The 24,170-nt window shown below is 48.7% G+C and overlaps 1 protein-coding gene across 1 annotated transcript in view; it reads left to right on the top strand.

Annotated features, from left to right (window-relative positions):
• The window catches only part of lrrc7 (leucine rich repeat containing 7), a 54,784-nt gene extending 32,836 nt beyond the window's left edge, over window positions 1-21,948 (top strand). The window contains exons 16-32 of the mRNA XM_056604224.1: window positions 51-275; window positions 861-983; window positions 1,454-1,565; window positions 3,924-4,173; window positions 5,891-6,400; window positions 7,162-7,386; window positions 7,518-7,758; window positions 8,842-9,261; window positions 10,013-10,288; window positions 10,806-11,018; window positions 12,768-12,935; window positions 14,056-14,172; window positions 15,137-15,338; window positions 16,154-16,461; window positions 17,247-17,339; window positions 19,381-19,455; window positions 21,596-21,948. Coding sequence (XP_056460199.1) covers window positions 51-275; window positions 861-983; window positions 1,454-1,565; window positions 3,924-4,173; window positions 5,891-6,400; window positions 7,162-7,386; window positions 7,518-7,758; window positions 8,842-9,261; window positions 10,013-10,288; window positions 10,806-11,018; window positions 12,768-12,935; window positions 14,056-14,172; window positions 15,137-15,338; window positions 16,154-16,461; window positions 17,247-17,339; window positions 19,381-19,455; window positions 21,596-21,706 — 3,669 coding nt within the window. The 3' untranslated portion in view covers window positions 21,707-21,948. The remainder of the gene's footprint in view (window positions 1-50; window positions 276-860; window positions 984-1,453; window positions 1,566-3,923; window positions 4,174-5,890; window positions 6,401-7,161; window positions 7,387-7,517; window positions 7,759-8,841; window positions 9,262-10,012; window positions 10,289-10,805; window positions 11,019-12,767; window positions 12,936-14,055; window positions 14,173-15,136; window positions 15,339-16,153; window positions 16,462-17,246; window positions 17,340-19,380; window positions 19,456-21,595) is intronic.
• The last annotated feature ends 2,222 nt before the right edge of the window (window positions 21,949-24,170 follow it).

Genomic DNA, 24,170 nt, shown 5'->3' with positions numbered 1-24,170 from the left:
GTGTGTGTGTAATATAGTGTATATTTATCCATACTTGCGTTGGCATTCAGGTGGAGATCAACCTGAAGCGGTACCCCACCCCCTACCCCGAGGACCTGAAGAACATGGTCAAGTCGGTGCAAAGCCTTGTGGGTAAGAACGTGCACGGCGGCCACGTGCACCAGCACCAGCACCAGCTCAGCACGGGCACCGCCACCTCGGCTGGCACCAACATAGAACACACACACCTGAGCCAGGAGCCCTACGACCCCCCCTGGCCACTCCCCCCCAAAGAGGTCAGTGGGTCCGCACGCACGCACGCACGCACGCACGCACGCACGCACGCACGCACGCGCGCACGCACGCGCGCACGCACGCACGCGCGCACGCACGTACAAAAAAAACAAACATACACAAACGGACACACGTACACGCGTACACACACATGTACACAAACATACACACAGGTACACACACACGTACACCCACACACCCACACACGTACAAACACAAACACGTACACGTACACACACAAACACACACGTACACAAGGAAACACAAAAATATACACCACACACACGTGCACACACGCATGCAAACACACGCAAGAACTCATGCACACACACACACACACGTACGCACACACACTAGAGATGAGATAGCATGTTAGTCAAGCCAGCCGTGAGTAGTAGGAACCCAGTTTAAAGTAAATATAATTAAGCAGTGTGTGTGTGTGTGTGTGTGTGTGTGTGTGTGTGTGTGTGTGTGTGTGTGTGTGTGTGTGTGTGTGTGTGTGTGTGTGTGTGTGTGTGTGTGTGTGTGTGTGTGTGTGTGTGTGTGTGTGTGTGTGTGGTGTGTGCATTCGTGTGTGTGTATGACAGGTTACAGATAGAGACATGCAGGACTTCTCTCAGACCCAGCTAATGGATCAGGGATCGATCCATAACTCTGGAATCGATATTCCTAAAAGGAAGGACAAGGAGGAGCTCACAGAGAGCTCCGAGGTTAGCAACATGGAAAACACAAACATGTGCACACACACACACACACACACACACACACACACACACACACACACACACACACACACACACACACACACACACACACACACACACACACACACACACACACACACACACACACACACACACACAATCAGACATCCAAATTACTATGCATTTGATCTGTAAAACTGTGACAGATTCTGTCAAGTTATTGCTACTGATCTTCGATTTTTGTAATTATTATTTTAAATAACGAGTTATAATAGGGGTCGGCATGTGACACAAGCACATTTTTTTTTTCATTAAAAGCTTTTTTATTGTAGGCTTCAAAGATTGTGACATCTACAAAATGTAATTTTTAAACAATGGCAAGATCAAGTTTCTTCCAAGGTCTTGCTGAAGACATTATTCCGATCAATAATAACCCAGATGTGTGTGTGTGTGTTGTTCTGTGTGTGTGTGTGCAGGACTCCATGGGTGGATCTCCAAACGACATCCGTATCTCTGACATGAGACCCACCCTGGTAGAACCCCCGATGTACAAACCCAAAGTGGTTCTGCTGGGCAAGGACAAGAAAGGTAGGCTATCAGAAGAAACACACACACACACACACACACACACACACACACACACACACACACACACACACACACACACACACACACACACACACACACACACACACACACACAGATTAGAGAATGTGTTCATGTCAATGTCCGTGTCGTCAGTGCGTTGGCACATACTCAATCAACGAAGCGCACAATGACTTATACTATTGTGTGTAGGTTTGGCGGGACTTCTTGTTCACGCACTGGAATACGGAAACATGCGCACACGTACACACACAAACAGCCACACGGAGACACACAGGTGTCTGAGACAGCGAGTTAATGTGGTATGACGTGAAGCGCCTGGGGCTGGTTGTAATGGTGGCCATTAATTAGTCATGGCGGAGAGCCTATTAATTTGAGCCCACCGCAGAAGGAGAGAGCATGTACTGTAGCCCCCTCCCCCCTCAGCCCCCCCTCAACCTAACACAACGTTCCTTAATGCCTCCCACGGTTTGATGGAACGGTTTGATGCTCCAGGTCCGATCCTACTGGCCAGACATTTGCTTTAACTCTTTGATAAAACATTGATTTGAAGAACACTTCAGTCTCTAAAACAATCTGCTCTGCGAAATGATGAAACAAAGAAAAAAAATCTGTTTTGTGAGTTAATTAGACATTCAAACGTAATCCATGAAGCCTTCGCTGGGGCTGCACGTCCTGGGTCGTGCCGTCAGCGGGACTCTCAGCCGTCACATGGAGACAGGCTGCCAGGCGGCCCGGCGGGTGTCCTGGTTCAGCCCCTGCAGGGGGGTCCCCGAGGATCAGATCACTCTTCCTCTACGTTTTGTTCTGTGCTAATTACCCGTTTTACTTTAGAAATGTGTCATATTACAGGACGCGGGTTTTTTTCAAAGACTGTTCCCTTTGGAAGGCAGAACTTTGGTCGGTAAAGCGCGCGTGTTGTGTCCTTAATGTGTTAATTGGCGTCCTGTTTGAGTCCAGTCCACAGCGTGGCACGGGGCTGCACAGAGCGCATCACTGCAGAGGGGAAGTGCGCTGCCTGGTTTAGCATATCCAACCTTGCATCAACAGCTTGACACCTTTCATTTAAATATCAAAGGGGAAAACTAGGCATTTAGCTACTACTTTAAATATGCATGTAAATATACATTTCAATTTGCATTCTAATTTTGTGGTGAAGCTTCGAGACGGGCGCTTAGAGCTCTGATTAGGCTGGCTTATAGATATCTAATTGTTTTGACGGCATCACTACCTGTCATTTTTTACCGACCTACAGTAGATATACAGATTGCATTAGAAACCGAATGATTCAAACTTAATAATGTTGATTATCTTAAAAAAAAATTCACCTGTGTCTGTTCAAGTTTTGTCCTGGGATTTTTGACGTGCTGCATCCACACTATGTATTGGGACATACTAAATATTTTTCTGGTACACTAAGTAGTATTTTAATATGGGCATTGGAACGCAGGGAAAACCTCCTGGGGGGATTGTGAGCGGGCTCCACCACACTGTCCACGAGGGGGTGGACCAGTGGTGCCTGGCAGTAGCTGAGTGGAGGCGGGCTCTGGCAGCCATCCTGTTCCATTAAGAAGCTTCCGGATGTGTGTTGGTCAATTATTTTATGCAAATGTCTAATTGAATCATGATGTACTCACGCGGTAATGATAGGAGCGACAGATAGGGTGAGCTAAGGAGCAGTACAAATCGATTACCTTGAAGCACCTCTGATGATCATGAGTGGTGCGGACGGCCTTGTATCGAGGGAGCGCGCTCAGTTCATGTGGGTGGCGGTGGGCAGGGGGCGATGTGGCCGCCCTGTCTGGCCTGGTGAATGGTTGAACTGCTTGCCATTTAATCCCCCTGCCCTTTGTGGGCTGACTCCTTGAACACGGTTCTGGTTTTGTGTTCACTCCCCACCTCTACCGACCCCTCTCCAGGGCCTCACAGCACACCCTACAATAATATCGATTGTGGCATGTGAGTTCCCTGGTTCGATCCCCGGCTCCTCCTAGCGGAGTGTCGAGGTGTCCCTGAGCGAGACGCCTCACCCTGACTGCTCCCGACGAGCCGGCTGTCGCCCTGCGTGGTCGACTCCGCCGTCGCTGTGTGAATGTGTGAATGATTTGTTGTAAGTTGCTTTGGATAAAAGTGTCAGCAAAATCCCCTGAATGTAAATCTAGATGAAACTAACGGTTTGCACGGAGGCCCGACGGCCTGTTAACACTCGTTACCCAGAGACGCCCGCTTGATGTCAACCGGCTTCAGGTCCGCACTGCCTCTGTGCTTTGCGTGGGGATCTCGGCGCCGCGTCTGAAGGGAGTTCCGGGCCGCGCTGTAACCGAGGCCTTCTCTCCGCAGAGTCCACCGACGAGGAGGTGGACAAGATGCACTGTCTGAACCACAGCGGCTCCTCGGCCACCTACTCGGACTACTCCCCGTCGCAGGGCTCCTCGGGGTCCTCCAACCCCCCCGGGGGCACGCACCCCCACCCCCACCCCCACGCGCTCTCACACGCACACGCGCACGCGCAGGCACACACGCGCTCGCACACGCCAACCCTGCCGCCGCCCGGCAAGGAGCAGGCGCCACAGACCCACTGGACCAACAGGTACGCACACGCACACACGCACACGCATACATGCACGCGCTATCACGCACAAGCACGCGCATGCACGCACACATGCACGCGCAATCACGCACAAGCACATGCACACACGCACACACACACATCAAAGGTCACAGAATCATGTATGCAAAACCCATAGAAGTGCATATATATACATACGTTTCTAAAAAGATAGGCTGACCAAGGCACTCTTCTCAAAGTTAAAAAAGCTTTAATAAACAGGCTAATTCGTAATGGAATTCTTAAAAAGTTGCCCACATGTTTCGGCCATTGTAGGCCTTCATCAGGGCAAGATCGATTGCATATATATACTGTATACATGTATGTTAAACAGTGTTTCCCCCAGAAAAATGTCTTGGTCAAGGTGGTCAAGGAGCGCGGGGGGGGGGGGGTTCAGTTCGCAATAATATATACAACCACCTGATGCCGCCGTTTCAATTCCATTCAAAAAGCTTTAAGGCACGACTATTGTTTTTAACAGTATTACCGGTGCATTGTTTACCTTTATTTTTTGTACTTGATGGAAGTATGTTTTCTTTCCCTACAAAAGTTTTGTACTTTGTTATTGCATAATAATAAAAAAAAAAATATATATATATATATATTTTTATAAATATATACTTATTTATATTTTATATATATTAAGGTGGGGCCCTATTGTTGTTAAGGCGGTCGCCTTAACCATACAGTGCTGGGGGAAACAGTTACGACATTGAAACACGTGTGTGTACAGTACACGTACAGACAAACGTTCAAAAGATCATGAGTGCACACAGACAGACAGACAGACAGACAGACAGACAGACAGACAGACAGACAGACAGACAGACAGACACCGTTGTGCACCGTTGCATACAGCTGCCGTGTACAGGGTAGACAAACACATGTGCACACACCTACACCCACAAACACACACATACCGTCTCCGACTCTGAGATGGCTTTCGCGTTTATCACAGTCCCTCATGGTCACTCGTGCCAAACATCCATCATCTCTTCCCCTCCCGTCCCCGCTCCACTATGTCTCATCTCTTCCCATTTCTCTCTGTCTCCATCCCTCCCTCCTTCTCTCTTTCTCATCTTCTCACCAAGCCCAGTGAAGGTCAGGGGAACTCATTAGAATGCTGTGGATGCCCCTGATAGATCCTCTCTCACTCTCTCTCTCTCTTCCTACATCTCTTTCATTCTTTTTATCTATTTATTTTCCTCCCAGCCCGATATCTCTCTCCTCTTTCTTTCTCCCTCTCTCTCTTGCGGACTTCAAAGCTGATCATAGCAATATTTAGTTAGTGATCCATCCCAGAGTTTTTTTTTTTTTAAAAACAACCACTTCATGACGCTGATGAAATCCCCTCCCATTGATCTGTCCGTCCTGTTGCAGCTCAGGCAGAATTAAAAGGCTCCACAACTCCCGCTAGGGGGGGGCTTAATAGAAGCCAGCGTTTACAGCCTGGTCCCCTGACTGAGATACCTGTAAATAACTGATCTGTACCCGCGTGCCATGGCTGTAACCTCTAGAGTCCAGAGGTTAAGGCCCAGCACCCCCCGCCCAGAGGGTAGACAGCGGCTCATAAAGGCAGCGTTGTGTGTAGTGTGTAGTGTCTAGTGTGTAGTGTGTACTTGTAACTCATTAACTTCACTTCATTTTTAAATGTTGTTCCACCATCAACGGACGTTGTTTACATTCTGTTTCTGTGTAGATTGGCTCAGTCCTTCCCCAAGCCCATTGACTCCAAGCCCCTGCTTTCTCAAAGGGAAACCCCTCCATCAGGCACCTTGCAGCAGCACGGAGACCGACGCCCACTCAGCGAGCCCTTTGATTGGTCAGAAGCGCCGCACTACGACAACACAGGTTTCGATGCCGAAGAATCTCCCATGGATTCCCAGACCCCCGCCGGTAGCCACGGTAACCCCCCGCTGGGCTCCAAACCCCGCAGCCAATCGGCACACGGTCGCCGCCCCCTCCTGCGGCAGGAGCGAATCGTGGGGGTTCCTCTGGAGCTGGACACCCAGACCCTCCCCTTCCACGGCAACCAGCGCGCCAACCCCGACAGCAACCCCCCGCCCCCGGCCCCCCCGCCCCCCCAGAACCCCTGGCAGAACTGGACCCGCACGCCCAGCCCCTTCGAGGACCGGACCGCCTTCCCCTCCAAGCTGGACCTCACGCCCTCGTCCAGCCCCAACCCCGACCGCAAGGAGCTGGAGTCCAGGTAACTCAGGAGGCCCTCAGCGGCCCCTAGTGGCCGAGTCAGGAGACACTCAGCGGCCCCTAGTGGCCGAGTCAGGGTAACTCAGGAGACACTCAGCGGCCCCTAGTGGCTGAGTCAGGGTAACGCAGGAGACACTCAGCGGCCCCTAGTGGCTGAGTCAGGGTAACGCAGGAGACACTCAGCGGCCCCTAGTGGCTGAGTCAGGGTAACGCAGGAGACACTCAGCGGCCCCTAGTGGCTGAGTCAGGAGACCTTCAGCGGCCCCTAGTGGCTGAGTCAGGGTAGCGCAGGAGACATTGAGCGGCCCCTAGTGGCTGAGTCAGGGTAGCGCAGGAGACACTGAGCGGCCCCTGGTGGCTGAGTCAGGGTAACGCAGGAGACACTCAGCGGCCCCTAGTGGCTGAGTCAGGGTAACGCAGGAGACGCTCAGCGGCCCCTAGTGGCTGAGTCAGGAGACACTCAGCAGCCCCTAGTGGTTGAGTCAGGGTAACGCAGCAGACAAGTATGCTCATTTTTCTGTGCTCAGAATTGAAAACAATGATTTAATGCAGTCACATGGGACATGAAAGTGTGATGAAAGTGTGATGGGAGTGTTACGGACTGATAATATCTTTTTAGGCTAAGAGAAGAGGCATCATCGTTATAGTATGTATTCTACAAATGCCGGCGCTTCGTTTGTGTTCCTCCGGCGTTGGCCAGCGCCCATCTGGCTATATGTTTATTTCATGTCTGGTGGAACGTTCTCTCTTCATGCTTCGAAGGCTGGAGCAGGCAGGGGCCAGCCCACTGCCTGGCAACTGGAGTTACCATGACAACCAGGAGCAGAACAGGAAGGAGCAGCTGAGCGTCGGCGGGGGCAACAAGGTAACGGTGGTGATGAGCAAGAGCTCGGAGCGCCTGTCGCCCATGATGAAGGAGATGCGCTCCAAGTTCAAGAAGTCCCAGAGCATCGACGAGATCGACATGGGCTCCTACAAGGTCTACAGGTAGCTGGTCACCGTCGCCGTCCACCGTCCACCGTCTGTCTGACCCGTGTGTTACACTCAGTCAGGGCTCGGAGGGGGTCTCGTCCGAGGCTCAGCCCGTGCCTGATTGGCTGGCTCCCCTCTCTCCGCAGCATTCCCATGGACAGCTACAGCTCGTCCATCGAGCAGCAGGCCAGCCTGGAGCGCCCGGACCTCCACGGCTCCATGGAGCAGAGCAACATGTCGCGCTCCCAGTCGGCCCCCATGCTGGACGACGAGATGGGCTTCGGCGGGAACGCCTCCAGCAACCACAACCACAGCCAGCAGGGCGGCGGCCAGAAGCCCGCCATCCCACACAAGGCGTACCACTTCGACCACAACTACAACCCCCAGGTTCACGCCCGCGACCTCGCTTTAAACTCTAACTTGACTCTGACTTTAAAAAGTCAAAGTCAAAGCTTTTCAAATCCAATTTGAACAAAGAGAGTCTTGTTGAAAGATTCAGAGAACCAAAACCCAAGACACTGCACTGGTTTAACATTAGAAATACAAATCTTGTGTGTGTGTTGTGTATGTGTGTGTTTGTGTGTGTTTGTGTCTGAGGGTGTGTATGATGATGAGATGAGATGAGATTTCAGAATTAGGATTTCACAAACATTCACCTGAATAAGTATTATATGAAGGTTTGGAAATCTCCATAAGGAACCTTGCTGAGGTACAAGGTTAACTAGGTTAATTAGATAACCTATACAATATAAATCACCAAACATACCGCCATTATCTATAACCCATACAATATAAATCACCCAACACACCTTTATCTATAACCTATACATTATCTATAACCTATACATTATCTATAACCTATACATTATCTATAACCTACACAATATCTATAACCTATACATTATCTATAAACTATACATTATCTATAACCTATACATTATCTATAACCTATACATTGTCTATAACCTGTACATTGTCTATAACCTATACATTATCTATAACCTGTACATTGTCTATAACCTATACATTATTTATAACCTGTACATTGTCTATAACCTATACATTATCTATAACCTATACATTATCTATAACCTATACATTATCTATAACCTATACATTATCTATAACCTACACAATATCTATAACCTATACATTATCTATAAACTATACATTATCTATAACCTATACATTATCTATAACCTATACATTGTCTATAACCTGTACATTGTCTATAACCTATACATTATCTATAACCAGTACATTGTCTATAACCTATACATTATCTATAACCTATACATTATCTATAACCTATACATTATCTATAACCTGTACATTACCTATAACCTATACATTATCTATAACCTATACATTATCTATAGCCTATGCATTATCTATAACCTATACATTATCTATAACCTATACATTATCTATAGCCTATACATTATCTATAACCTGTACATTACCCAGCAGGTGACCATGGACCGCAGGGCCCCGCCCCCTTTCCCGACCACGCCCGACTACGCCAACCACTCAGGGAAGCCCCTGGAGTACATGAACCAGCCCGGCAAGACCCTCCCCAAAGACATGGTGAGCCCCCGTTACCGCGGCTACCCGCCCCTGGAGATGTTCTCCTTCCCCCAGCCGCCAATCAACCAGGAGGGCCCGCCCCCCCAGCAGCAGCAGCAGCAGCAGCAGCAGCAGCAGCAGCAGCAGCAGCAGCAGCAGCAGCAGCAGCAGCAGCAGCAGCAGCAGCCAATCCCGTCGCAGCGCTCCCGGCCGGGGTTCCTGCGGCGCGCCGACTCCCTGGTGAGCTCCACGGAGCTGGCCCTGTTCCGCAGGGTCCACGAGGCCCAGCAGGAGGCGCTGCAGGAGTCCCAGTACCGGCAGCAGGTAGGGGGACCCTAACCCTACCACTGGTCCTGTGTGTCGGTGTGTGTGTGTGTGTGTGTGTGTGTGTGTGTGTGTGTGTGTGTGTGTGTGTGTGTGTGTGTGTGTGTGTGTGTGTGTGTGTGTGTGTGTGTGTGTGTGTGTGTGTGTGTGTGTGTGTGTGCGTTTACATCTGTGTGTAGTTGTTTTCACATAATTGTTTGATGATTAAACGACCCGAGTGAGTTAATAATCCCGCTCTATATCCAGTGACTTCACAAAAGGATCAAATGCTGCAGAAGGTTTATCTGGAGGCTTGTCTGATATTTGATCCTCCCCCCTTCCCCTCCCTATCCATCCTCCCCCTCCCTATCCATCCTCCCCGTCCTCCCTCCTCCCTCCCCCTGTACCCCTCTCTCCATCCTCTTCCATTCTCCTCCATCCTCTCCCCTCCCCCTGTCCCCCTCTGTCCCCCTCCTCCCCCTCTCTCCATCCTCCTCCATCCTCCCTCCTCCCCCTCTCTCCATCCTCCCCCTCCTCCCTCCTCCCCCTCCCTCCTCCCTCCCCCTGTACCCCTCTCTCCATCCTCTCCTCTCCCTCTGTCCGTCCTCCACCCTCCCCCTCCCCCTGTCCCCCTCCTCCCCCTCTCTCCATCCTCCTCCATCCTCCCTCCTCCCCCTCTCTCCATCCTCCTCCCTCCTCCCTCCCCCTCCCCCTGTCCCCCTCTATCCATCCCCCCCCCCTCTCTCTGTCGTCCCCCTCCCCCCCCCCCCAGGCCGAGCCCCCCCACTACGGCCGCTCCCTGGCCTACTCCACCCTCATGGACCACTCCTCTGCCCTCGCCAACATGGCCGAGAGCCAGGGCCAGCTCATGCACAACAAGAGGAACGGTCGCTACGACGACGACTACTCTGCGTACCAGGAGCAGAAGAAGCCCATGATTGGCTACCCGACCAAGAGCCTGACTCAGCGTCGCCCCCTGTCGGCCAGGAGCTACAGCACAGAGACCTACGGCGCTTCCCAGGTCCTTGATACCGCCACCTCTCTGTCCGTCCGTCTGTCTGTCTGTCCTCTGAGAGCATAGAACCCAGCCCGTTCATTATGACTAACTCGAGGACACCTCGAGTGTCAAGGTGTCAACCACGCGAGGCGACAGCCAGCTCGTAAGGAGCAGTCGGGGTTTGGGTGTCTTGACTCTGAATCCCAATCTCCTTATCGGGCGTCTCACCCTCTGCCTACCCCTTATGATAGGGATCTAAAACGCTCCCTGAGTCGGGTAACTCTCAGAGCCCACAGAGCCCACAGTTCGGGTCATATTTGTAGCGCAACCAAAAAAAGAAATAGGATCCTATTTTTATGATTCGGTTTTAATGGAGCAAATATTTTGGCCGAATGCAGCGGGCGTCATTAAGTGTCTTTGTGGTAAATAGTATATATATCTTGCCCTAGTATTTTCTTGCCCTCTTGAAGGGGGCCATTAATATACGGCCTGTTAACCCTTTTGAGACTGTACCGGTGATTAAGGGCTCTACAAATACGATCAAACTGAATGTGCTTCGTGTCCCCAGGCGCGTCCGGTCTCCGCCCGGCCCACCATGGCCGCCCTGCTGGAGAAGATGCCCCCCGACTACGCGCTGGCCACCTGCCCCGAGAAGCCCTCCGAGGACACCATCAAGGTGCGGCCCGGGCCGCAGCCCAAGCCCGATGACATCACCTCCAAGATGCCCGCCGACTGGAGGCAGCAGCTGCTCCGACACATCGAAGCCAAGAGGATGGACCGGGTAGGCTGACACACACACACACGCGCGCGGGCGCACACACACACACACACACACACACACACACACACACACACACACACACACACACACACACACACACACACACACACACACACACACACACACACACACACACACACACACACACACACACACACACTAGGCTGAGCACTCTGGAGCCCTCTGTGTCTGTGTGAGTCTGCATTGTTGATGTGGTCCTGTGTTCAGCTCCACGGACTAGACCCACGCTACTCATCTGATATCAACCATCATAATTATCCTCATAGATTAAAAAGTATGAATGTAGGTACAGTTAACAAATGAAGGTATCGTACCGATTGACATAAAAACAAAGCCGAGACAAATGCATACGGATAGATTTTAAATAACAACAATACTATCATGGGAAGGAACACTATTGATGTTCCTCGTGAGGTTTGATCCAAATCACTCTGCAAACACTAATCTCAGATCAGGCCGCTAGGATGTGTGAATCCCCAACACTAATACGTACATACTAGTGCTGTCAGTCAAACGCGTTATTAACGGCGTTAATTTTATCGCGCGATTAACGCAATTTATTTATCCTCGAGGTAACCTACCATAGCTACAGCACGGGCCTAGCCGTGTTTTAGTGCAGAAAAACCCTTGTGGGACCGATATGAAGGACTATTCACTTAATAACCTGCAGCTGGCTCATTTTTATTTAGCTTTTCAGCTGTTTGTGTCTAAACGACAAGCTGGAAAGAAGCTAGAGAATATATTTGTTGATTGGTCGAATTCTATTGACGTTTTTCCAAGTACCATTGATCGGAACTCTCAACTCTCAAAAAGTAAACTAATAAAATGCCGAACTCCACAAATTCGCACTATGTTTATAGATTAAGATTAAGATTTTGCCAAAAAATGGGAGCAGAACTGGCGAACGGTAGTTGTTGAAGAAAGCCAGGTCTGGTCTCTGCTTAGGAAGGAATGCTCAGGTTCTCTCACACACAAACCCAGGGCACTGCCTCATTGACAAGAAAGAGAGAGGTTTTAACTGCTGGTGCTCAGCAGATTTCTTTGGAAAGATATAACTTTCTTTAATTGTCAGCACTCCTGTACAATGAATTCCTGTCCGTCAGTAGATTGAATCGGTCGGTATACGGCAGGCGTCTTCAGTAGGCTCTCTGAGCTCGCCGTAGGAAACACATCTGCTGACTGTGAATCCACGGCCTTCTAGGATCAAATTATTATTTTCCCTTTTTAATTCAGTGAATAATTTATACCATTCAATGTACTCCGTTTTTTTGCATGATAAATTAAAACCTGTACGTCCTTGATCCCTAACTCTGCACTAACCACTCGCTGTGTAAATCACAAAAACAATCAACTTTTTTTATAAGCATTCCCTCGGAACGAAGGGCCTAGACGTTCATTAGCAATAAAACGTGTGTTGAAGTGGTGATGGCGGGGGAACTCTCTCTATAACCTCCCTCCTTAACCTGCTAGCGTGGGAGCCGAGAGACGCCCACGCTGTCCGCTGTGTGACACGATGTCTCTCTGTGTGCGTGTAACCGCTCATAAGCTAACATTTATCTGTGCTTTCAGCGACTTTGCACTGTTGTTCTTGTTGACTTGTGTAACTGTTGTTGTTTGTGGAGTCCACAGTGTGTCTGCTGCAGCCTGCTGTCTGCCCCCCCCCCACACTCCCACCCCCACCTGCACCCATAATCACCCGTGTCATGTGATGTTGTCTCCTCCAATCAGAGTGGTGTCCTAAAGCACAACACGCTCACCCTGGGCATGCTCTGTCAGGGCGGGGTTCACGCCCCGGGCCGCAGCAGCACTTTGAACTTTAACCTTTACAATAACATTAAGCATGCGCCCCCTGCTGGCCAGTGGCTGCCACTACCGCCTCCTCCATCCGCTACCGCTGTAAGTATGATACATGAATCATGTCAATGACAAACGATTATCACGCAATAACTATCCAGTGTAGGGGCGCCTCCATCACCTAACCCGAACTATGGCCACGGCACCAACCCATCCCCATGTCTCTCATATATATATATATATAAATATATATACAGTATATCATATACCCGGTGCTATGGCAATGCAGTCTCTAAATATGCATTTATTTCTTTCACTTTTTGGGGGGTACATATTACAAGCTTGCACTGCTTGAAATAATCATGATAACGTCCAATCCATTCTCATCTTATTTTTTCACTTTTTTTCGTTTATATTACCCCTCTGAATTCATAATCTGTGTAAAATCTATCTGTATGCGTGAGCACTAGCCAGTGTTCTACGATGCTGCAAGGAAAATATACATTTAGATTCATCATGTAAACTCGTTACCTCCGCGCAGAAGGTTGTGATTTCACTCGCGTCGTCTCTGCGTTTCAATGCCTCTGAGAAAGGATGCACAGATCTGCATCAGATTCAGGCGAATGGTTGATCATTGGCATGGGGACGACTGATTGACCTTCCACACAGGTCACAGGAATATTCACATTGATAGATATATCCCAGCAACTACAATGTGAATGGCTCAGTATACGTGAGCGCAGTGCAGTAATTGTACACGTCACAAAACGACCATGACTGAAGCATTAACATGTTAGTTACGTATTGTTGACATGTTAGCCGTGCTAATACAAAAGAGTGCAAGACCCTGTTAGCGTGTTTGAACCATAGCATACTATTGTATTAGCATGTTGCCATTAGCGAGTATGCATACGCGTGTTAGGGCCGTGACATGCTAGCATGTTAGAATAAGCGTTGTAATGGCAAAGCGTGCATTCACCATGTTCGTCATGGGGAACATGGTGACCCCCTCCTCAAGCCACACCTGCAGTGGGGGCTTTGTGCTGCTGGCCAGGGTGGAGGTTTGTGCTCTACTGAGCACATTATCTAATTATGCTTATTATGGGATAGGATGCCTTAACCCCACGTCCAAATGAAGCCAATATCGAAATTGGTTGAGAGAAGTGACCTCTGATTTATGGGTCTGGTTCTCATGGGTCTTCCTCCTCTGTCTCTCGCCCAGACGCCTCAGCAGGGTGCCATGCTGGACAACGACCAGGAGGGGGGGACAGCGAGCAGCCAGTGGGCTCTCTACTCCCTCGGCAGGCGGGACGTGCCGCCTGATAACGTCATGAAGAAGGTGGGTTCCTTCAGTGGAACCTCCAGAGCGTTATGACCATATTTGGACTCTCACACTGGACTTACTGACATGGACGCTGGCTTCAAATCAGGTTGAGACACGAAAAAAGAGAAGAAAGATGTATTTTTTTTCGTTGCTCAGTGCTCCGTCAAACGTGTCGTTGCTATGATTGGTTGTTGGCCTGTCCAATCGTGTACAGAGGCATTTAGGTCTACGCCCGTCGGTGACGCCCCTTGGGAATCTAAAATGAACAGAGGTCGTGGACTAATTGCAGTTTACAATTCGTCTGGCGATGCCAGGCTACGATCCATCATGGCAAAAATGTAACAGAAACTTAATGAGGTTCAGACCCCATTAACCAGCAGCTGAGATTCCCAGCTCTGCCGTGAGACCCCAGTGTTTACAACGTTAACGGCGACGTTCACCGTTGTAACTGCCGTAAGTTCCCCCTCCCCCAACAAGCCTAAGGCGTGTTTATTCAATAGTATGAATACTATTAAAAAGAGCGGAAATTGTCTTGGCTCCGTGAGACTTGGAGGAATCCCCCGGTCGTGTCCCTCTGGGTGGAATCATGTCCCGCGGTCATTCCAGTGTCTCTCGATCCTCCAGGATCGCTCTCGCCCCACGAGAAACACGACAGCCCCACTAGAGTTAGAGTTGAAGCCGGCTGTTTAAGCCCTGCTTCTCCACCTGCTGCTCAGGTGTTTCACATTCTGCTGATTGGTTTCGCTCACTAGCGCCCTCTGGGGGAAATGGGCGGTATACCCCGGCGACCACCTCTCCCCTGGGCCGCCAGGTCTGCCGCTCCGGAGCCGGGTTGCCACGTAGCGTATACCCCGGTTGAATGCTTCGTCGCTCGTGAATGGTCCCAGAAAACCATCAATGACCGGATGTGTGTATTGTGCGCTAAACTCCCGACAACATGAAGTTAGTCTACCCTGCTCCATTTTCCTCTCCTCCACAGAATGTCCACGCCCACAACCCCTCCCACCAGCAGCACAACACCATGATGGTCACCTCCTCTTCCGGCTCCTCGGCCACGCCCCCTCACCGCGGGATGGGCCAGCAGGGCTACGAGGGCGGGGCCATCAACAAGGGCGGCCAATACCAGCAGGGGATGGTCATGGCCATCTCGCCCTCTGGGGGCGGGGGCCAATACCAAGGTAGCGCACGGTCTGGGGTCACCAGGAGAATGTGATGAAGATGTCTTTATCAGGGTCGCACTTTTCAGTCCAGGTTACAAAGCTTCACAATGGTTAACTCAAAACAAACATAGCAGGATAACATCCTCCAACAAAAGCTTCCTATGCAAAATACGTACCTTCTCATGCAATGCGAACTTCACAAGACGTCAGACTATTGAACAAAATCACCTTAAAAAGCGGACATTATTTCAGTGTGTTATTGTCGATTCTGTTGTTTCTTGGCTGTGCTTCTTCTGCCGGTGCTGCAGCCCTGATGGTCACCTTGTTAGGGTTAGGGTTAGGGTCACCCTAGGGTGACCCTAACCCTAACCCTAACCTTAACAAGGTGCACGAGAAGGGTTCGGGTGACCCTAACCCTCCTCATGCACCTTGTTAGGGTTAGGGTTAGGGTGCATGAGAAGGGTTCGGGTGACCCTAACCCTTCTCATGCACCTTGTTAGGGTTAGGGTTAAGGTTAGGGTTGGGGTGACCCTAACCCTAACAAGGTTGACGAGAAGGGTTAGGGTGACCCTAACCCTTCTCATCAACCTTGTTAGGTTAGGGTTAGGGTTAGGGTTGGGGTGACCCTAACCCTCCTCATGCACCTTGTTAGGGTTAGGGTTAGGGTTGGGGTGACCCTAACCCTTCTCATGCACCTTGTTAGGGTTAGGGTTGGGGTTAGGGTTGGGGTGACCCTAACCCTCCTCATGCAGGTCCCTTGTGAGGCCTCAGTGTGTACGTGTGGTGTGGTGCCGGCGCCGTCCGTTCACCGTGTCTTTGGGTCACTGCCTCCCCAGCCCTGCCCCTCGCACTGACCTCCCCCAGCCAGCCCTACCCCGGCGGGGGGATGTCCATGTCCATGACCCCCTCCGGCAACCAGCCCCAGTACGCCTCGCACCCGCCCTCCCTGCCGGCCACCAACCCCCAGTACCACAGTAACCACGGCAACCACGGCAACCACGGCAACCACGGTAACCACGGCAACCAGGGCATGGTCCACAGCGGCCAGGTGGGCATGGCGACCCACACCAACCCGCGGCCCCAGAGCGCGCGCTGCCTCCTGCAGACCAAAGGGCAGAAGAGCATCGACGGCTTCCAGGACCAGGTCACCTGCAGCCTCCCGCACTGTCTCTCTCTCTGTCTCCCTCCCACACTCTCTCTCTCTGTCTCCCTCCCACACTGTCTCTCTCTCTGTCTCCCTCTCACACTGTCTCTCTCTCTGTCTCCCTCTCATACTGTCTCTCTCTCTGTCTCTCTCTCTCTCTCTCTCTCTCTCTCACTCTCTCTGTCTCCCTCTCACACTGTCTCCCTGTCTCACTGTCTCTCTCTCTGTCTCCCTCTCACACTGTCTCTCTGTCTCCCTCTCACACTGTCTCTCTCTATCTCCATCTTCAACTGTCTCTCTCTCTTTATCTCTTACACTGTCTCTCCCTCTATCTCCCTCTTCCACTATCTCTATGTTCCCTATCTCTCTCCACTATCTCTCTCTCTCCACTCTCTCTCTCTCTCTCTCTCTCTCTCTCTCTCTCTCTCTCTCTCTCTCTCTCTCTCTCTCTCTCTCTCTCTCTCTCTCTCTCTCTCTCTCTCTCTCTCTCTCTCTCCCTCCCTCTCTCTCTCTCTCTCTCTCTCTCTCTCTCTCTCTCTCTCGCGTTCCACCTGTCAAAGTGGACACAAATCTCTTGGCATAAGCCATATTGTAATTATAAGACATGTTTTATATAACTGAGGAATCCTTCTGAGTCAGGCCCTCAGTTAGTTATCGTGTTCTATAACACTTTAACAACTCCTTCTATAACGGTATGTTTGGATATAGATATAGTATTGATTTTGTTTTCATGCCCCCTCTCTCCCCCCCCCTCCCTCCCTCCCCCCCTCCCTCCCCCCCTCTAGATGTGCGTGCGGATAGAGAAGAACCCCGGTCTGGGTTTCAGTATCTCGGGGGGCATCAGCGGGCAGGGGAACCCCTTCAAGCCCTCCGACATGGTACGACCCGGCAGCCCCTACCTTATCGCTCTCATCTCCTCTTCTGCTGTAACCATGGAAACTGCTGCTAGCTACCGCAGTGTTCTGTCCGTCCGTCCGTCTGTCCGTCCTCGGCTCGCCCTGTCATGGCTTCGGGGCGGCGGTTGACTTGAGACGGGCTTGCAGACGTTTTGTGGTTATTATACAATGTTATGCTAACCTTAGGTAACCCTATATTCTATATTCTATATTTCGGCCCAATCCCATTTCTACCCCTTACCCCTTCCCCTTACCCCTTCAAAACAAGGGGGAGGGGTAAGGGGAAGGGGTGAGGTAGAAATGGGATTGGGTCTTCATATGCATAGCTCGGGCTCCATTTGACTGCTAAGGCGTCTAATGTGGCTCACAATCCATGTACTCAGTGTGTTTCTGTACTGGGTTTGACTCGTGTATTAGCCTGTTTGTTTATAGCGTTTTCTGCTTTGAAGCGCAGCAGTTAATCTGAATACACTTATTATGTAACAAACACATATTCAAATGTTACATAGGTTAACCGTAAAAATACTTTATCATACTCCTACTCATACTTCGTACCTGAAGCATACTCTGCTATTCATTCATTAACCAGGTGCTTTATATTTCTAACACTAAGCCTGACCAAGTGATTTGATAAGTGAGCTTCTATCAGTTTGACTGTTCACAGTAACCTTACAGATTACAGTAGAGTAGAAAGTCACTCTGATACGCAACATTTCTGTTTGGCACCACAGATTTCTACATATTCCAAAACGTGCACATGCCAGGGCTCTTACTGTGATACTGAAGTCCAGTTCACATAAAAGTCTATTTATTTTAGATGTATCAACATCGGACAACAGTTTGAACAAATATCGGATTAAACTCTGGAACATTCAAGAAAGACATTGGCTAAAGTATACAACAAATAACTGTACTCTCGGGTCCTTCCAAAGTCACGGTTGCTTTTGGACCGTCTTGTAGATCGGGATTCACCGCACATACGCTGACTTTATGAGGGCTCAGCAGTGAATTATGGCGAGCCCAAAAAAAGCAGAAGAAGAAGTTTGAGGACTGAATATCAAGTAGTTTTTATTATTAATAATACATCAATATCTTTAGTCCCTGAAGCTGCAGTGATCAGCCTGCAGTGAGTCTGGGGTTCAGCTCCTCCTATCTGCTCCTCTCCTTGTTATTAACATCCACAATACAGTCGCTCAGCCATTCAAATGATTCATTCACAGATTTAGATTTAATCAAAAACTCATGACCGGGTTACGCAAAACATGATTTGATTTTAATACGATGTTTAGACACACATCAGTGCTATTTCCTTTTGAATCATCAACACAACTTTAAGTCAGTTCTGTTGGGATTGGACTGTATTGAATAAAACTAAATCTAAAACTAAAATCACAGGACAAATGCATGGAAAATCATTCACCCATAAACCAGGAAGAGTTTATTGGAAGTTATTGGGGATTTACGTACCGTATATCGACTAGGACACAGTGCTTCTGCTACAGGCATTGGTGAGGACCTTTGAACTGTGATTTATTTTTGTGGGGTAAACCTTTTAATACCGCTCAATGAAAAGTTGTTGTTTTTACAATCTCTGCCTTTGGGTCTATAGTCACCAAACAGACAGCTAAACATGGGAAAACATATTCTCTGCCCTCCCCTATTATACTGCTGCGCGTCCTCTGCATGTAATCCATCATGTTGATCAGTCAGAGGATCCTCCATGCACTCTACATCCTCCCCCTCACTCTCTTGAGAAGTATCTGATGTTTTTTCCAGATGTATACAATATACAGTCTGTATCTTTTTGGGGATTCTCTGCTACTTCATAAATATTAATGATGAACTGGGAAGTAGAGTTCTCTGGCAAACGTCCACTACTGAACAAATAATACAGATTTTCGCTTAACCAAGAACTAGAACGGAGTGTTTATTATGGTCTGCCACGACTCGACATGAGCAAGGCAAAGATTCTACGTCCCCGTCTCCCTGTCTTGTGCTAACGTTGTATCATTTTGACTTATAGGGTATCTTTGTTACTAGGGTACAGCCTGACGGACCTGCCTCGACCTCCCTGCGGCCGGGGGACAAGATCCTACAGGTAACCGCCCACTCGGCTCCCTGACAGCCTATTGGCCGGGGCCAGCCTCGCCCCGCCCCTCCTGCACTCTCACCAGACAGCCTGCGTTACAGAGGGTGATAGCCCAGGAGACGGTAGCTGTATCATACACTTGCTGCTCTGGGCCGTGACCCCCTGGACGGACCGTCTGGAAGTCACGTTGAATTTAGATCCTTGAACAAATCTAATTTAAAGGACATTCTATGGGTAGATTCCCGATTTGTATACTCAAGGGGCACGATGGTGTTTGACTCCCACATAAAAGGTTCTCGGTTCGATCCCCGATGTCTAGGTCCACCTTCCTAAATGGCTAAATAGCGATATTAAATAGTACTACTCGTGAGATATCCCTGCTATATAGCTTTATTGATCATTTATATCTATATGTTAGAGTGGGGATATAAGGTGTTGCCTCCCACTATGAGCGCAGTCCAAGAGTGTATGAAACCTGGCGCGTCCTCCTCTGACCTGCCTCTCTGTGTACCTATTGGCTCAAGGTGTGGCATGCCCCTCCCCCTGCATTCTCATTGGTTAGGGAAGGCTGAGATCTAAACCTGTGTGCTTCCAGAGCATGTTTCTGTGCTATCCCTACTCGGCTCCTCCCCTTTCTCTAACCTTCTCATCACATATTGGTCCTCTAATGACTGGATTAGCTTTTTAAACGACATGGTAAAGTGGAAATTTGCTGCCATCTTAATGTCAGAAAACATATTGCTGTTGAATACATGCTAGGCTGATACATTCAACCACTGATTATACTGTGGATAAAATGTTAGGACTTTTCTCAATATTTGATATCAGTATAACATAGTAAGTGTTTCATTTCATAGGGTAAAAACAGGTGAAAATGTGTTTTTGTGAAACACTTTATTTTAAACAAAACTTTTAGACATGGTATTTTATTTAGCAAAGATTGGGAATTGTGTTGCAAAATATGTCACTAAAGCTTTGTTTTTTTAAATCAATTGTCAATCGTACATATTAGCAAGCCACAGAAAGCTCTTGGAAGAATGACATTATAAACAATAGCATCAAACTGAAAAGCCATGACTGTTAAACAGTTTCCTAGGTGGAATGGTAAGAAGTTAGGATTGTACAAAAGACTTCTATGTCTGGGGTCTAACTCAACACAGTTGGCCAGTAGTGATTTTGTACACAAGTTGGAAGTGTGCTGCTTAAGACGTTGTAGTCTAGGGCCAGGGTTAGCTCGGCAGGTGTTTCAGCTTGTCAAACGTGCAAGGACAGTTTTCGACGTCGGCCTCGTAAGTGCTTCTCAGCCGGTTCGATTAACACCCCAAACCTCCAGCAGATTCTCCTCCAGAACAGAACAGCCAAAGCCCCCCGACATCGTTCTCCCCCTCCTGTCCTCCCCCCCTGCCGTCCCCCCGTCTCCCTGCAGATGTGTGCTCTGTAGCTGGACGGTCTACAGCCCCCCCCCCAGCCCCAACCTGCCCTCCTTTACCTCCTACAGCATGACCTTCTACTGTGTGTATCTCGCCATCTCTCACTCCGTACTCTCTCTCTTTTTTCTCCCTCTCTTTTCCCCCCACAGTGAAGTGTTTCTGAGCTAGCGCTGCCCCCAGTGTCTGCGCCCCCCCTGCTCCCACCCACCACACACACACTGCCTGAGACCCACGCACACGCACACGCACACGCACACCAGTGCATGACGTCATGAGAACAGCCATACCTACCGCAGACCCCAATTAAGCGACGTATACAAAGATACTCACGCACACACATCCACCCATCCAACCATGCACACAGACACACACACACACACAACCATCACCCCCACACACACACACACACACACACACACACACACACACACACACACACACACACACACACACACACACACACACACACACGCGCACACGCACGCACACGGATCCATGCATGGAACCCCGGAAATGCACATACGCACACATATAAGGTACATGCATTGTTCTCTTACGCGCACGCAAACACACGCGCACACACACACACACACACACACACACACACACACACACACACACACACACACACACACACACACACACACACACACACACACACACACACACACACACACACACACACATGCTGTTGACTGTGCTGCGTGTTTGCCTTGCAGGCTAATGGACATAGTTTTTTACACGTGGAGCACGAGACGGCCGTCTCTCTGCTGAAGAGCTTCCGGCGGGCGGTGGACTTGGTGGTTCTGAGGGACAGCAGCACATGCTAAAATCTAGTTTTCCAAACAAAGAAAGACAGACTGACAGACAGACAAACACACCATCGACGCTTCTGTTCACATTGCCACATCTCCCAACTCCACCATTACTGCCCCCTGCTGGAGGTGTGTGGAACTGGACACAATCATCCAGGCCACCTTTTATTTCCCCTATAAGAGAACCACACCCGGGACAATTTGCCTATTGCTGGACCAAAGGCAATACTAGTGCCAAATGTATCATAAGAGAACACAGAGACTCTCAGACGATCTCTCTTTCCGCCAGTACTTGCAGAAATGAAAGAAGACAGGATGGTGACTGATTCTACTCTTCATTTGGTTGGACGAGTGACTACAGGGCTGCTGCAGTTTTAAACGGTGTGGTTGGTTTGTTAGTTAGCTGTTCCGATTGTTTTCTTCTGCGGGTGGTTATTTGACCTGGTTTTTTATTTATTTATATTGCTGCCTTTTTGATTTAGCTGTGCTTTGTGAGATGGCTTTATTTTATGCTTGTAGACAGCTGCTTTTAGTCTGCGTTCTTTTCTGCTTTGCTTTGTCCATGAATTTCTGTCCTGTTCATTGTATCTTTTTTGTCGTTTTCATTTGGTCTTCTCTGTTTGTGTTTTGTTGCGTTGCGTGTCGTTTTGCATCCTGTGTTTGGATCTGAAGTGTGTGCTGCCTAGTGAAGGTACTCTGCCTTGCGTACGTGTGTAGAGAAACAGCATTCCCATTGGTCTCAGCCACTAGGGGGTATACTGTACACACATGTAGGCGATGAGTATTATATTATTATTATTGATAAGAGACTTTATTCTCTCCATCGGTGATCCAACAGGGACCTTTTCTCTGAGTGGACTTTTTTTTTTTTAAGTAGATGATTCCGCTTATTGTTTCTTTCTTTTCTGTAAACACTAATTGAGTAGTTCACCACTTCTACCTGCTGCTCTGTTTGACGTGATGCCATTCGTTTCAAACAGCCATGCTGACTTAAAAGAGCTAAAGCAATATCTGCTGGTCCTTCTGCAGTGGTGTCACCAGGACATCCCTACAGTGCCATCTAGTGGACGATCCATGCTATTGTTTACACACAGAAACACACAGACATACACACATACACACACACACACAGGCGTCATACGCTACAGCCCTCCCGCAGTCCAACACAGCCTCCACAGCGGTTTACAGTGGTTCACGGTGGTTCTTAAGCATAGATTCTGCTACTGGAAGTCCTGAACAAATTTTAAGGGAACTGAGTTTACAATCCAGACGTATTACATAACAACACTAACACTAACAAGTCGCACCTTGTTAAATGTTTTTATTTTGTCACCATTATGCGTGCCATATCTTTGAGATACATGACACTGTTATGTTGTAAAATTGCCGCCAAAAGAATTACAGGCCTCAAAGGTCACAGCATGCGCTCATACCAATCATTGCTTCACTGAGCCAATCTGACCCCCGGTGCACTGGCTCCGGCGTCCACCTGGAAGTACAATACGGTGTGTCTGCCAGCAGGACCAACAGCCAGCCTTTCAACCGAGGGACTCGCCCGCGAGCCCTGCATCAGCAGCCCTGCTTCAGTGCCCCTGAGCCCGCGATGAGACCGTGCTGGTTGAGCTCTGTGCGTGTTTTTGAGCAGACCTTGTACTGTATTCTGCCTGGGGAGCGAGTACAGGGAAGCAAACAGTATTTCTTTCTTTTGGGAGATTTAAATCAGGAATTGCACAAAACTGGTTGGTTTTTATGATTCCACTTCCACTAATGCATTTTTTTTATGTTTTTTTTGCCGAAGATATAGTCAAGAGCAATTCTGTTTACATTTACATTACATTTACTTTTGCACAACTTGCTATTATTATTATTATTATTATTATTCATTTTGTATAGATTGAGGCAAGGGAAAATTCAACACGGATATGGTAAAGAGACCACGCATATTCACGCACACTCAATTCTCATAATCTCAGTCCAGTTTTTGATGCTCTTAACGACCATGGGAACTCTAGTTTATTAAGATACACGTGATAGTGCAGGGTGGACCCCATAGTGGTGGAGCTAAAGCTAGCCTAGCGCAACCACAGAGACGAACACCAACCCTTAAGAGTTTGAACTATCGAATAAATTGTGAGGAGAACAAAAAGTAAAATGGTTTGATAATATAACGATTTTATACGACTTGTTTCAGGTAATTCTTTCTAAATATATTGATATATCTTAGCTTTGCTCAAAAAGAATTGTGATATTTTATAAGGACACTTATATCAAAGTTATGGATCAAAGTACGCACAGTATGACATGGAAACCTTCACATGTACTCTCTAAAGCTGTATAAAATGTATTTCTACCGTAATTGTGAATTAATGTTATACAAATATATATATAAATATATATGTATATATATTATATATATATGTGTATATGGCTATGAAAAGGTAATTTCTTATGTGTTTAAAAACCACTGGAAAGGGAAGGC

The sequence above is a fragment of the Gadus chalcogrammus genome, chromosome 12 (assembly GCF_026213295.1).
Source record: "Gadus chalcogrammus isolate NIFS_2021 chromosome 12, NIFS_Gcha_1.0, whole genome shotgun sequence".
In the NCBI taxonomy this organism is placed as follows: Eukaryota; Metazoa; Chordata; class Actinopteri; order Gadiformes; family Gadidae; genus Gadus; species Gadus chalcogrammus.
Note: the sequence above shows the minus strand (reverse complement) of the source record. Positions and strands in the feature narration are given on the sequence as shown.